At 33.4% G+C, this 16,588-nt stretch overlaps 1 protein-coding gene across 4 annotated transcripts in view; it reads right to left on the minus strand.

Moving 5' to 3' along the window:
* The window catches only part of P4HA1 (prolyl 4-hydroxylase subunit alpha 1), an 85,866-nt gene that overhangs the window by 28,231 nt on the left and 41,047 nt on the right, over positions 1-16,588 (minus strand). For 2 of the 4 annotated variants that reach the window (XM_082406871.1, XM_082406873.1), the window contains exons 6-9: positions 12,162-12,401; positions 9,598-9,794; positions 7,131-7,307; positions 3,965-4,035 (exon numbers count right to left, since the gene is read on the minus strand). In XM_082406871.1, coding sequence (XP_082262997.1) covers positions 3,965-4,035; positions 7,131-7,307; positions 9,598-9,794; positions 12,162-12,401 — 685 coding nt within the window. Of the gene's footprint in view, positions 1-3,964; positions 4,036-5,058; positions 5,130-7,130; positions 7,308-9,597; positions 9,795-12,161; positions 12,402-16,588 lie in introns of all 4 variants that reach the window. The other 2 variants (XM_082406870.1, XM_082406872.1) reach the window with 1 other exon arrangement.

Consider the following 16,588-nt stretch of genomic DNA (forward strand, 5'->3'; position numbering starts at 1 on the left):
GCAACTAAGCCCGTGCACCACAACTAGTGAGCCTGCGCTCTAGAGCCCACAAGCCACAACTACTGAGCCCGCGTGTCACAATTACTGAAGCCCGCACGCCTAGAGCCCGTGCTCCACAACAAGAGAAGCCACTGCAATGAGAAGCCTGTGCACCGCAACAAAAAGTAGACCCTGCTCGCCACAACTAGAGAAAAGCCTGTGTGCAGCAACAAAGACCCTACACAGCCAAAAATAAATAAATAAATTTATTTAAAAAAATTATTCATTAAAAAAAATTATGCCACTTAAAAAAAAAAATCTGATATCATTCAAAGCTATTTGCGGGGCGGGTGGCAGTGGGATGAATTGGGAGATTGGGAATGACATCTATACACTAATATGTATAAAATAGATAACTAATAAGAACCTGCTGTATAAAAAATAAAATAAAATTTAAAAAAACAAAGCTATTTGCATTGCCCTCTATATTGTAAAAATATGAATATATTTTTACACTGTATTTGCTCCTTATTAACATGGGGAAAATTAAATCTTAAGCATAATAAAATATCATAGTGTAGGAATCTGTACTTGAAAGTAAAAAAAATGAAATCACTTCCAAGAAGTGATTCTGATTCCACCAAAATCAAAGAAGCTTTTTCTATCATACTAAATAGACTGTTTATTTGCATATCTCATTATTTATATTGCTTTAACTGGACTTATGAGCTCAAATAACTAAACTGTCTTCTCAGAGCATACAACTGAACGTTTACCTCTCAAAAACTAAAATTCCATTTCTCTGATTTAGCCAAAATTATTAGCTTCTCCATTAACAAGTTGTAGTAAATTTCTTTTTTTTTAATATTGGAAAAGACAGAAAATGATTTGCCAAAAGTTCACAGATAGTCAATAAAGTAAATTAAAACTTTATGTTTTAAAAAAAAAAAAAAAAAAAACTTTATGTTTTTAAACAGTAATGGATTTCCACACATACTTTGTCCAAAGAAAATTCTATTTGCTAGAACACTGGAACATATTTTTACTTCCACAGATGATGATGCAATCACTTAAGAAATTTCTCAAAATACAGATATTTGAAATTCCCTTCTGAGCCTTTCAAAATACAGATGTTCCCAGAGTAAAAGGGATCACATTAACTGACATCAGTACACATAAACTCTTTCTGCTATTTTGCATTTGAGATGCCTTCTTCAGAGGCATAAAATACGAAGGAAACAGAAAACACTCATTTATTACACTTGTAAAATCTTCAAATTCAGATTTACAGTGATGGGTAGAAAATGTCTTGACATAGCTATTAAATTTCCAAAATAGTAGAAACTTTTAATTTGTTAAAATATGAAATGTATTAGATATTTTATGGAGCAAATTCCTTCCTTAATAGTTAAGAGCTCTCTCTCAACATAAATATTTTATTTTTAAAAGGGCTGATGAACAATTTTCCTTAAGAGTAAAGATGAAAATCACTGTGCTGTGGAACTCTTTTTTTTTACTACTTTACTATGTTGTTTTGAACACAAACACACACCCACACTGCATACTTTGCCAAGCCTGGGTGAATTTATTGTAGTGTTACTCAGTCTTCTAATGCTTCTAATGCTACTGGCTAAATATCTTCTGCTATTATAAATAATATGAAGTATCATTGGGCCTTTCTCAAAAATCCAATAAAATTGCTTCTCAGAGCTATAAAATTATAATATTTAAAAAATAAGTTCAAAATATTTAGAGGTATTTAGTTCCTAACAGAGAAAAAATGTTTGTAGACCACCTTTCTGAGAGTAATTTATTTTGAATTGTTGGTAAAAGCCCAATGACTCTGTGGGCTGAATATTTTGTCAAAAGGTCTACTGTATATATAGAAAATTTCCAAAAATGACTTCTAGAACACTAAGTTCATAAAATTTTGTTTTAAAACGATTCCTAAAAACAGCAAAATCTGGAGAATTTAGATACTTACTAGCTTTATGACAGTAAAAATGCCTAACACCATGTAATCTGATAAAATATATAATGGATTTAGTTATTTTTTTAAAAATAGATAACGGCTTCATTTTTTTAGACATGAATAAGGTTCTGTAAATGGAAAATTAGCTTACTCAAAACGAGGGTTACTTACTATGCACAGAAGCATTATAAACCATGGCTCAATATGTCTATCCAAATTAGTTACTGCAAATCCTTACCTTGTATTAGTGTTACTAAAATCAAAATCACATTATAGGAATGTGATTAGGGGCAAGGGGACAGGTAGTGGTATAGGGCAAACAGTTAGGAGATCAGAGTATGTGTGTGGGGATGCTGAAGGTTAATATGTGAAGGACATAAAGCTTTGCCTAAAAAGAGTAATTAAGGAAATGAAATCAATGCATTCTGTCTAGCCTTTATAGTACTTTTGCTATGACTTATAGCAACAATGTTAACTTTTTTTGTTTGAGTACCTAAGATAGTTGTTAAAATCTATGTACTCCTTTGCACAATTTTTAGTTGACAAATGAAATTTTTCATCGTAAGAGTTTCAGAGGATTTAATTCTGTCATTCTGAAAACAGTGGTAATTTCTGAAAAATGATTACTTGTTTTATGTATCCAGTGGACTCTAAATACCATAATGATTTTATGCCCACCATCATCCACTTTATAAAGAATACATTAATGAAGCATTTTTTAAAAACTTGGAAATTTTACGTTATTCTTTTCTTTTTTTCCTTGAACTTGCATTTTCATTCCATTCTTATCTTAAAACAGTGGTTCTCAACAGGGGTAGAGAGGTGGAGTTCCCAGGCATGGTGGTGGGAATTTTGCCTACCAGGGGACATTTGGCCATGTCTGAAGACATTTTTGATTGTCACAACTGGGATGATGGGTGCTTCTGGCATCCAGTGGGCACTAGAGATGCTGCTAAACATCCTATGAGGCTCAGGTCAGTCAACAAACAACAATCATCTGATCCAAAATGTCAATAGTGTTGAGGTTGAGAAGGCCTGTCCTAGAGTGATATATTTCTATGACCAAAAGTCTTTTATTCATCACATTATACTTCTATACAAGAAAAATATTTATGTAAACTGATAAAAATATAAATTTCCTATAACATAAAGGCCTAAGTGTTAAAAAAAAAAAAAAGTGTCTCCTAGAATGGTTTATTACAATTATAATTAGTATACATTAATCTAAAGAACATGATTAAACAATCATCATTAAATATAAAAAGTGAAAATATATTAAAATATTCCTAATGAGATGGATAAAGCTCATTTTGTTATTTTCAATTAGGTATTATATCTGTGAATAAATATTGCTACAATGAGACGGAATTCAGCTCAATGATACTTCTATTTTCATTTTTATGAGAGCTGAGAAACCTTTATGTAAATAAGTAGATGGAAAAGGAGTTCTGTTGAAATAATGTCACTTATTTTGTGAGCTCCTATATGTTATATACACTTATAAGTTATATAGTGACCTTTTACTAAAAATTATTTCAGTGATCTATCAGCCAATAACTTAAGGAGATTCTCTTAAATATTGTTAAAAGTAAAGAATTTGAAACCAACTGACTTGCAGAGGATTTGTTAGGTAATCCTTCAAGGCATTCATTTTCTCACTACCTACAGCTACTGAGTAACCCAGAGATTTTTCAACCCCTGCTTTACTACAAAGACCAAATTAGGCCTTGTTCAATGAAGACTCTTTGGGAACTTCCCTTACTTTAATATGAGAACACAACTTCACTTATCAGATAGGGTTTGGGATATCTCAGCAGGCATTTAAAAATCTAGTAATTTCTATTAACTGCCCCATAACCACATCCATCATGAAAAGTCAGGCACGGGTGTCATCCAATACCTATGCCTAATAGCCTAGGTCTTAGAAATCATATGATGGGTTTTATGAAAATTAGATTCTCAAGAAAGAAAACAGTCCAAATATGACTAAAATTCTTCCCATTACTCCCTTACCTCTTAGATACTCTGTACTGTGCTGTGGTCAATTTTCCAGTCTCAGGGTCATGTACTGTAGCTCGGCTCAGCTACAAAAAAAGAGAAAGGACAAGGACTTACTCACGTAGCAGGCAATTTGGGGCTTTTGTTTTGTTTTGTTTTGCCAAGCCACAGGTGATTGGAAGGGTTCAGATTGGTCTGGATGGTAGGTAATGGTTTCGAATCAGCAAAAACATTTAGAAAGGTGGCAATACGAAAAGCCACTTCCAAATCAAGAGAAAATGGGTTGACAGATTTTTGTTGTAGATTGTCCTTTCACTTTTTTTTTAAAAAATCATTTGAAGCTCTATGTAAATTTTTTATAGCACTGGGTTTCACAGGTGCTTTCTCAGATCTAGAAGTTTAATGTTCTTTAAATTATTTGACAAAAGAATAACTAGTGGTCTCTTTAGTCTCTTTAAATTCATTTTTTAAAACTCTCACCAAGCTATAACTGTTGTTAAATCTCTCTGGTGAAGTAAAAGGCAACTAAACTCAGAAGCAATAGCATTTGGAAGACTGAGATCTGAAGCATAACTCTGTTCTTTCCATTGCCAGCTTTTAAGTCAGCAAGTTTTTTAAAATAAAAACTCCAACAGGAGAAATAGATTACTCCAAAATGACAATGTTATTTTATAAGATGCATGAACAAATGCCAATACAATCATCATGAAGAATGATGTGAATTCACCACAGCATTTATGAATATGAGAGAACTACATAAACAAAGACTACTCCCAGATTAATCCAGGCTGCTGCTTTCTTTCCCCCCATCTTTGGCAAGAAAAAGAAAACAAGTATAAAAGCCATTTCCTGGATATTTGATTCCTAACCTGAAGAGCGATGCAAAGCATATTAACTCCCTAAAAATAACAGACCAATTAAATATTAAAAACAGAACTTCTAGTTAAAGGGAAAGACCTGTGAAACACAAAGCAGTTTATCCATGCATAAAAATAGGTGGTGACTTGACTGGAGACTGAAAATGACCTACTTCCCTTAAATGAATAATTCCTGTAGGATGTACAAAACACTCATTAGAGGGCAGAATATGCAGCATACACATCTCTTACCTTTTGCTAATTCTGTAATGTACCGTCTCCAAGTCTCCTGTTATTGGGTTTGAAATGGTGGCTCGCCTCAGCTGTGAAGCCAACCATCAAAATAGTTGCATTATAAAACAAAAAAAAAAAAATGAATCACATTTATCCAATCAGTCAGAATTCTGGGATTTTTTTTTTACAAAGGAGGCTAAAAAGAGAAAATAATTCCATAGACTTCCAGTCACCTGTGTTTAGCCTTGAAAGCCTGTTGATTTTTAAATTTTTTATATTTTTAAAAGTTCTTTAAAATTTTTTGTTTTTGTTTCGCATGAATGGAGGGTACACAAACAAAAGAGACTGGAAATTAAATTTCTTTCAACGGTTAGAGGACGTGAAGTGAGGAAAAGAAATTTCTAAAATTTGAAGTCTAATTTATAGTTATAAGAATGGCTATTTGCAGTTAATAATCCATTCCAAACTTTTTGTTTTAATTTTCTCGGTGATGGAAATGTTTGCAAAGATAATGTTCAAAATTTGTTTCAAGGTCATCTTTTCTTCCTTCAAGATGTAAATAAACAGTGAAATAATCTTGGATGAGCACAAAGACAGATGAAAGGAACTCATAAATGTTAAAAAACAGAAAGAGAAGACAGCCAAGATAATGATTTTAAACTTTTTTCTAAAAATGAAGGATGATTCAGATGTTAACAAAAGAGTATAAAATTTTTATTGCCATTGAATTTCTTGATCAAATAATCCAACTGAGGCATCCACTTTGAAGATTGAGGCCTCCAAACCCAGAAATATAAGACTTGATCTCCAAGCTGAAATGAATTCCTAATAAATATTCTACCAAGGTAATTTTGGTTTACTGACCACAAATAGTGAAGTACAATCCAAAAGAGAATGACAGAATATGACGTGATTATAAGTGGCATTCTGCTTAAGAGATTTATAAGAACTCCCTTGGACAACATCCATACATATTAGACTGGCCTTTTCCATTTAAAATGTAATCTTTAGTAAAAAACAAAAAGTACCCATTTGGAAAAGTAGTAAAACTTAACAACAACAACAACAAAAATTCTGACTTCAAGTTTATTCTACAGTACAGATATCCAGACAACTCAACTTTTATGATATAACACGGAACAGCAAACTGTGGTCCATGGGCCAAATTCATCCAGCCACCTGCTTTTAAAAATAAACTTTCATTGGAATATAGCCACATTCATTTATGTATTTTCTATGGCTGCTTTTGCACTGCAACAGCAGAGGTGAGTAGTTATATAACAGGCTATACAGTCTGCAAAACCTAAAAAAATATTCACTACCTGGACCTTTACAGAAAAATTTGCCAATTCCTGTGTAATAATCAAGCAAAAATATTCCTAGTGTTTATTTAACAATCTCTTTATGAAAATGATGGCGGTTTGTATTTTACTATCAATAAGACCAAACAGATTTTAAGAACAAGCTGATGGGAAAAAAGGCAAGAGCATAAAGGGCAATCTTTCTCACACTCTCGCAAAAGAAGAATTTCTATGCTAAACACTAAGTTTATAGGATTGTGTTTACAATAAATTGTTTTTCTTATTAAGATAAATGATGTGGGTTGAAGTCAGAAAACTATGATGTCGTTATTTCAGATTAGCAAGATGTTTGTACCTAGTTATATCCTTCTAGTAATAATGTACCCAAACAGGAATAAAAATACTTCAAGTATTATTTCAGATAAAACTATAGAAGATATAAAAAGCTGGTCTTTGATTAGTCTCTGAGATTAAAGGACCCCAAAGTACATAGAAAACTTTTTCAGGAAGATGCTGAAACACAAATTTGTCAAGTGTGAATAAAAAATCTCATCTATGATTTTCATAAATAAGGGCTTAAAACCCAGTTGCAAGGTATGTTATTTGTATTGATAACAGAGAACAACTGGTACAGAGCTTAGTTAATTCCATTAGTTTGCAACAACAATATCTAAAACTATCTATGGGCTTATTGCCACGTCAATTATCATTTTTATAATCTTGCAAAGGAAAAAACTGAAACACCGGTAGAGTAAATTGAGGAGAGAAAAAAAGAAAAAAATTATTTACCCTTGGTTTTGCTAGATCTTTAACAATTTCAATTTCTGCATCAGAAATAATATCATGGAAGCGAATAATACGAGGCTTGTCCCACTCATCCTCCTGTTTGGCTGGAGCCAGAATAAATTTAGGATTCCGGTTTCCATCATGGTAGCGGCAAAAGAGTTTTTTCTGTCTCCGAGGAGTCTAAACATAAAGTTAAAAAAATTATAAATATATTAGAGTAATAGTATTTTTAATGCTTGTTCCTACGAAGATAAGAAACAATAATCATGCTACTGTATACACAGAGTATCTGAGGAAGAACACACAAAAGAAAACAGTACCCTGCAAATATTCTGCATCAAATGGGACCTTCAGGATTTTAAAAGTTTTATTAATGATTATTTTCTGGAAGAGATGGTAGGCCTTAAATTTTTAAAAGGTGAGGTTTCTCTTTAACCCCTTCTCTCATCAAAATAAAGTTCAGGCATTGTAAATATGAAAGAAATAATAAAATATTTATAGAAATATGAAATGAATGACCAGCACTGCTCCAAACTTCACAAAGTAACTGGGAAGCACTCAGAAAGTTTCTAAAAGAAAAAAAAAAGAAAACAAAACAAAACCTAACCAGGTTTTCCCAAATACCTCCCAATTTTAAAAAAATTTAAGGGATTTTTTTTTTTTAAAGTAAAGAAGAAAATGGGTAGCTCTGAAAAAGAGAAAATAAGTTATTAAACAAAGAAGCCAGGTGCTTTTACTAGCAGGTATTAAAGACAGAGTGGTCAACAAAACAAATAAATGTTCCTTTCAATCATTTATGTATTATATTAACTAAGTAAGTTATTCCATTGCTGATTCTTCTCTTGATTAAACAAGTATTTCATATTATGAGGTAGGAATAATATTAGTTTTGGTTTTAATTATTAACTATACAAAAACAAATAATGATTCATGTTTATTCTTGTACTTTATTTACCTAGAATCAAATCCAAGGTTTTATATCAAATAAGTTTTTTATATGATGATGAGATGAATTTAACTATTCTGAGAAAAAGGATGCTCTTTTGATCTGGGGCAGAGTTGACATGTGTGTGTTACATCAACAAACTGGCAAATTAACAGACTTCTGTTTTTATATCTGTAGTTCTATTTTGCTCTCTTCTTTAAGAGATTCTAAGGGCAATAAAAAATATCTGCTTACTATTGGAAATCTGAACACTGACTAGATATTTGATGATACTATGGAACTACTATGAATACTGTGATACTGGAAATACCATGATAATGGTATTGTGGTTATTTTTTAAGAGTCCTTATCTTTAAAAGATACACACTAAAATATTTAGATGTGAAATTTTAAAAAAATGTTTCATGAGTCTAATTTGTATTTACTTATTAGCTCCCAAAGCGAAAGTAAACATGTTCTTCTGGGAATCCACAAACTTATCAAAAATGTCAACATAAATATGATCTACTTATTTGCTGTTAGAGGTTAGGCTGTCAACAGTGAGTCATCAAATACCAGGAAGTCATCAACATAAAAACATAAAACCCAGCTTCAGTTTAACAGTAGTAGAGAAAAAGATACACACTATTCAAATGTTTTCACTTAAAAGTACTCACTTCAAAAATTCACTAACTCCTTCTACGTATGCCTGCTTTCAACTGAACACTAGTACCACATGATATTCCTTAAATAAGGATTCCATGATCAATTAATGTTGAGAAACAAAGTATATCCTATTCATAATGCACATTATCATAAAAAGGATCTGAAAAGTCCTAAGGCTGAACAAAAACTATGTTCCCCACGCTTGAACTTTATTATTTTTGGCCTATTACCTACTAAGTATCCTGAAGCACTGGTAATCTGAGTACAAATACATAAATATAGGTATACAATAAACAAAGCGATATTTATAGACACATTTTAGTATTTTAAAGAATAAATGTTAAAGCCAAAATCTGTTTAAAGTCTTTGTGCAGTTTTAATATTTCTTAAATAGATGAAAACATTTCACTAGGCAATCTTGTCTAGGTTGACTAGGAGCAGAACCAAAAGAGATCACTGTATAGATAAATCCATTGTTTCACAGGGTGGGTTAGAATGGTATATTATTTCTATTTAAGATTGCTGAAATCTTTTTTGCATTAAGATATAAGAAAAAACTTTATCACTTCCCTTAAATTATCTGATTCTTCACCTTAAAAAGCCTGTTTTAATCTATGAAAAGGGTAATAATTACCAAAAATGCATTGTAATGGTATATGATTCACAAGTTTTGTTTTAAAGCTATTTTGCTAAGAGTTGGAGCATATTAAGTGTGACACCTCAATAAAGTGATGTGGCATACTGTAATACTTTATCAATAATTCTGATTTTTATCACAAAAGTTTAAAAATAAAAGAATTCTGAAATCTCTCTAGAACTATGTACAAACACGCACACACATGCACTTCCACACACACACAATTGGCTTTTCCACTTTACCATTTTGATACCCTCCCCACGGCACAGCATTTCGTACTTCTGTCTCTCTGGCAGGTAATCCGCAGCAACCCCTTTTTTCTTCGGTGTGGTTTTCTGATCAGATTGATCATCTGAAGCAGACTTATTGGCATCTTTTTCTTTAGCCATTATATACTCAAAATATTTTAAGTTACCATTAGCTCTCTGATGTTCAGGATCTATTAGAAAAGAAAGAAAGCATGTCCATGAGTAAGCTTACAGTTGTTCAAGCATCAGAATACAACAATATACAAGTGGAGGAATATATAAATTTACCTTCCAAACCAGGATGCTTTTGAGAGTGAAAGGAGGCACTAATGAAAATTATTATACCAAAACAATAGGTGTAAACCTGTACTGCCCCAAGCACATCAAGACATATAGTCACCCTATACAAAAAGAGTTCTGGAGATGGAAATCAGCCATTTATTTCAAAGTAGCAATTACCGCTTCTACTTTGAGAATGTTCCATGTGAGAAGTTACTAATCAGCTTTGATGTCAAATGAATTTTCAAGTATTACTTATTACACTTATTTGAGGCAATGGAAAAGATTTTTCTGAGATTGAAATGTAATGACCATGGGGAAGACAAGGTATACATTTCAAAAGCAACCTTTACCACAGACACACTATAAACACAGAACACAGTCTACTTCTGAGGACTGAGTGGACTTCCATCCCAAAATTCTAAGTGAGACGGAAAAGAGAAACTAAAAATATGATTTTCAAATAAGCCAGAATCCACTAACTGCCTTGGAATTGCTAGTCATAATTGTTAGCTATCTTTTAGTAGGGGAAAGGAGGACTACTCCACCCATCCAGGAGAAAAAAAATCCAAACAACCACGCACACACAAATGAAAAAGACAGAACAGAACACAGAAACTTCACTTGTGACATTAATTGAAGTGTTTAAAAAATCTAGCCTTAGATTTGTAAAATACTTCTTGTCTTTGAGAAACTGCTCATAATATATGTTGTGATACACACAATATGAGTCTACTTTTGTAAAAGAAAGGGAAAAGGGGGGAGGGGGTATACTATGAGGAAACAAAAAAAATTGGTGGGTATCTCCGAGTGATTGGCTCTGAGTGATGACTCTTCTGTATCTGTTTCTACTTTAAAATTTTTTCTACAATGAATGAAGTATTTTTTAAGTCAGGAGGAAAAATATCACTAAAAAATACTGGGAAAAAAAGGGTAATTGAATAAATATCTCAATTTATTAATTCACTCAACTAAGAAATAACCTAATTATCAAAAGCTTATTTTCAGATGACCAATGTTTTTGAACTGTTCGACTCTCCTAACATACACATATTTACCTATTCATAAAAAGAATTTTTTTTAAGTTTTAGAGCTTCATTATACACAAAAGACCACATGAATTTTTTTAGCATACAACTCCACCACAGATTCTGAGTTAGTAGGTCTGGCATGGAGATCAAGGAATTTTCATTTCTAATAAGTATCCAAGTAATTCTGATGCATGTGGCCCCTGCCTCATACTTACAGAAACACTACATCTCTGTTCAAAATACTAGTGGTAAAATCTTCATAAGATATCATATTTTCCTAACATTTGAATATGACAATCAAATATATTTCCAGTCTATTTACTTCTATGAAAGAATTTCAACCAGAGGATATAAAATGGAAAATCTCATGCATGTGCCCTCAGGACCACAAAACTTAAGGACTGAGAGACTTGATTTCCCATAAATGCCTGATTTTCAGAAAACTGATAATATTGGAATTTTCTTAAATTATAGGGAATTGGTCAGGGGTTGCCTCATATCAATCTTAGGAAATGTTGCTTATGGTTTCCAGGGGCATGAACAAGAAATCACCCAGGTTGAGTTAGTCTTAAAAGTAAGCTGAACTGAGCTTTGTTTGTATGACTGGACTGCTTTTGTCTGCTTAGGGAATGTTCAACGCTAGTCCCCATTTGTTTTTGATTTGAACAGACTCTAACTGAACTCTCCCCTCTTTACATTCCCTGCCCATAAACATAGCCTACCCCAATCCCTCAATGGTCTCACCTGTAGCTTCCTACATTTTGCAGGTCCTGAATGCAATTCCTCTGCTATTACTGACTGAACTCATCTTTTTGACAATTTTGAGTGTGCCTCATTTTACCTTTTTATTTAAGGTTGACATTTCAAATCACTATTTCTGAATATGAAATGCAATAAACCAAAAACTTCCTTCAAAGGACACCAGTCTATATTTAATATGGCAACAGGGTAAACAAATATTTTTGACTGAGTTAGCTAGGTTAGATCCAATTTTGAAATTCCTGAAGAGTACAGAGCAGAGAAACACAGCTACTGTTGTAGTACTGTTAGGTGAGAAAGACCAGTTGCCATTTATTTAGAGGATAAACAGAAAGATAAAGTACATCTGACAGATGAGCTCCTGACTTATGACAAATAAAAAGTAACAAAGCTATATGACAAATATATACAGTCACACATAATTATAATTAGTATATCTATATATCCACCAATACATCTTTAACCTTGAATTAGGCCAAATTAACATACCTAGTTCAAGAAGCTTCTTTGTGAGCAAAAGTGCCTTATCCATGTCTCCCTGCTGGTACACCGCATAGCTCAAATAATCTAGAACAGAGACTTCATCAATGGTAGAAACCTCGCCTTCATCCAGCTGCCTTAGTGCTTGTTCCATCCACAGTTCTGTATGGTAATAATCTGCTTCTGTGTAGGCCACTTTGCCCAACTCAAAACAGTCCTCAACCGTTAGAAACGATTTGTGTTTTACTCCTACGGAAACAAAATACAGAGAACTTTAGGAATCTTAATACTATTATATATTTATTTAGGACTACACAGCTTTCAAAGTACTCTCTCGCTCTCATTTGAACCTCACAACAACCTTCTGAGGTAGGAAAAGCAGGAATTATCCTAAGTTTATAAACAAAGGAACAATCTACAAGGTAATGAAACATGGCAAGGATCACACAGCTAATAGGTAACGTGGGACCTATAGAACCCGAGACTTCAATTATCAGCCATCATACCAAAATGAAGCATCAATTAAGTTGAAGCATGCAATTTTCCAACACAGCGGGAATCACCATATGAGATATATCTAACTCTTAACCAACAATCTGGGCAAGGGATAAATGGACAGGAAGAGAGACAAACCTTTCAATTGATTCTTTCCCCTCTTCCCTTCCCCTACAGTAATCCTTTTCAAAAGCACTAATGGTATGTAATTTACATACCATAAAGTTCACCCAGTTAAAGAATCCAATAGTTTTTAGTATATTCACAGAGTTGTACAACCATCACCATAATCTAATTTTAGATCATTTTCATCACCCCAAAAAGAAACTCTGTAACCATAAGCAGTCACTACCCATCATCTCCCCTTTCCTGCCCTATCCCTAGACACCACTAATCTACTTTCTGTATCTGTAGATTTGCCTATTCTGGCTATCTCACATAAATGGAATCACACAACATATGGTCTTCCATGATTGGACTCCTTCACTCAGCATAATGTTTTCAAGGTTCTTTTTATTGCCAAATACTAGTCCATTGGGATAGACTACATTTTGCTTATCAGTTGATGGACATTTGAGTTGTTTCCACTTTTTTGGCTTTTATTAATAATGCTACTGTGAACATTCATGTACAAGTTTTTCTGTGGACACATTTTTTCATTACTCTTGAGTATATGTAGCACTGGAATTGCTGGGTCTTATGGCAACTCTATGCTTAACATTTTCAGAAACCGCCAAACTTTTTTCTAAAGTGGCTGCACCTTTTTACAATCCTACCAGCAATGTATGAGGGTTCTAATTTCTCTACATCCTCACCAATACTTGTTATTCTCCACCTTTATTATAGCCATTGTGGGTATGATGTAGTATTTCATTGTGGTTTTTAAATTTTATTTCCCTAAATGATGTTGAGCATCTTTTCACATGCTTATTGGCCATTTGTATATCATCTTTGGAAAAATGTCTATTCAAATCCTTTTGCCCATTTAAAAATTTGGTTACTTGTCTTTTTATTATCGACTAATTATTTGTTTCAAATATTGTACAATTACCATTACTTTCATAAGAATAAGGAAAAATAGAGAAAGAACTATAGAAAGAAATAAATGTAAAAAATATACTCTGAATGATAGCAACCATATAACACTGCATTTTTATAAACAGTAAATCAGGTGAGTTAAGAGGAGACTTTAAAAGCCTGAGTATTTTATGTTGTTTTTTGTGTATACCATGTTAAGTAAGCAACAGAGAGAAAATTACATCTGGACCACATATTCTGGGGTGGCCCAGAGGGAATTGCTTCTGATATAAAACACAGTTGATCCCTGAACAAGGGTTTGAACTACACAAGTCCACTTATATGTGGATTTTTTTCAATAAATACACATATGTACTGTAAATGTATTTTCTCTTCCTTATGATTTTATTAATAACATTTTCTTTTCTCTAGCTTACTTAATTGTAAAAATACAGTATATAATACATGTAACATACAAAATATGTGTTAATCAACTGTTTAAATTATCAGTAAGGCTTCCGGTCAGCAGTAGTCTACTGGTAGTTAAGTTTTGGGAGAGTCAAAATAAGACACGCAGATTTTCAACTGCTCAGGGGGTCAGCACCCCTAACCCCAGCATTGTTCAAGGGTCGACTCTACCTAGAAATGCTGAATTAAATGTAACAATTATCCATTTGTACTATGGCCAAGTTCGCAGGAATTAAGCAAATTTCTTGGGGCCAAAACCCAAAAGGAACTTGAAACCTAGGGAGGTAAGCAGAGGATGAAGCTGCGTCTCCTCTGGAGGCAGGCACCAGATCAGAATACTAGAAGCTTGATTTTTAACCACCAAGAAAGGGACAGGAGATAAAGCCTCAGGCCCACGCAAAGTGACAAAGCAGACCCTTGAAGAACTACATCTTGAATGGAAGAATGAACTAGAAAAAAAACTCTGTCAGCTGGCAAAGAGAAACAACAAAAGAACTTATTTTTCCTCAGTCTTCACTGCAGGTAGGGGAAAAACAATCCCTTAGAACTCCACAGGCACACTTTCAGGGAGGTTTTCATTTCAAACATATGCTGTCTCCATGGTCTGGGAAACTAAAGCCAAGAATTTAACTTAAAGTAGTCGTAGGTTGGTAATGTAATAGGACAACTGGCAGAAGCAACATTTAAACTCTGCAAAATGCTCCCTCACCTCAGGTTTTGCAATATTCCAACACACAATCTGAAGAAATGCATACAATCCAAAATCACAAAGCACATGATGAAACAAGCCACTGTGAGCAAAATTAGCAGAAACTATTAAAAACCAGTATTAGACATCCCCCAAGGTCTTCAGATGTTGGTGTTATCAGATTAAGAATACAAAAAAACTATGATTAAAATGTTTAAAGAATTTTTTTAAAATAGAAAATATGAACATGTAAGATACCCTAAAAAAGACCAGGCAGATTTGAGTGGGGGGAAGAAATAGAACTTCCAGAAATTAAAAATATTATCAATGAAATAAAGACATCTTGGTCAGGTTAAACAGCAAGTTAGACACAACAAAAAAGAGAATAATAAACCTAGAAGCGAGAACCGAATAAATTACCATGGGATAAACTACCCAGGATGCAGCAGAGAGGAGGAATACACATGAAGTTCTAGTTAAAAGACAAGAAAGAAAAAATAAGAAGACAGGGCTTCCCTGGTGGCGCAGTGGTTCGGAGTCCGCCTGCCAGTGCGGGGGACACGGGTTCGAGCCCTGGTCCAGGAGGATCCCACATGCCGTGGAGCAACTGGGCCCATGTGCCACAACTATTGACCCTGCACTCTAGAGCCTGCGAACCACAACTATTGAAGCCTGCGCGCGTAGAGAAAGCCTGCGCGCAGCAATGAAGACCCAATGCAGCCAAAAATAAATTAATTAATTAAAAAAAAAAAAAAGAAGAAGACAGAAGACAACAGCATGTGTCAGAAGAAGACAACAGAATGTGGAAAAGGCACTATTTAAAGAAATATTGGTGGACAATTTTCTAGAATTAGAATACATGAAACTTCAGATTCAGGAAGCATAGAGAATAATAAGCCAAACAAAGTACATGCACGGGCTTCTTAAAGATTTGTTTCAAGGAGGAAGAAAACAATTCCAAAAGAAAAGTCTGAGGTACCAAAAAAAAAAAAAAAAAAAAAAAAAAAAAGATAACCAAAGAAATTGGTATACACTTAAAGAAAAGTGAGCCATCAGATTGGCAAAAATCTCAAAGTTTGAAATTTTTTTTGTGATGCTGTGGGGAAATAGGCACTCTCATATATTGCTGCTAGAAATACAAAATGACAGAACCATTATGGGGGGAAACTGGGACAATATTAGCAAAATTTCCTATGCATTTCCTCTTTGATTCAGTGGCATCACTTCTAGAAAAAATATCCCAAAGATCACTTAGCAAAAAAACAAAATAATATATGCACAAGGTTAATGGAAGTATTATTTTTATAAAAGCAAAAGACTGCAAACAAACCAGATGTCCATCAATAGGTGCCCAGTTAAATGAACTATGGTAACTCCACAAAATGGAGTAACATGCAGCTGTAAAAAGAAATGAGGAGGATTTCTATATAGGATATGAAGTACTATCTAGAACATATCAATAAATTAAAATGCCAAAGTACAGGAAGTATTTATACCATGCTGCCTTCTCTGCTGATGTTGAGAGGAAATAGGAATATATATACATTTGCTTATATTTTCAAAAAGAAACAGTGGAAATGAAAAAGCTAATAAAGTGGTAGTTACATATAGGAAGAAGAAAGGAACAGGTTGAGGAGTACAGAAATGAAAGTAAGACTTCTGTCAGTGGACCTTATTAGTATAGTTTGGACTTTGAAAGAATATAAAAAGTTCTGCATAACTAAAAACTAATATGAGAGAAATGGTGAAGGTGGTCAAAAGGTACAAA

Source organism: Balaenoptera borealis (assembly GCF_965194805.1).
Source record: "Balaenoptera borealis genome assembly, chromosome: 10".
Classification (NCBI taxonomy): Eukaryota; Metazoa; Chordata; class Mammalia; order Artiodactyla; family Balaenopteridae; genus Balaenoptera; species Balaenoptera borealis.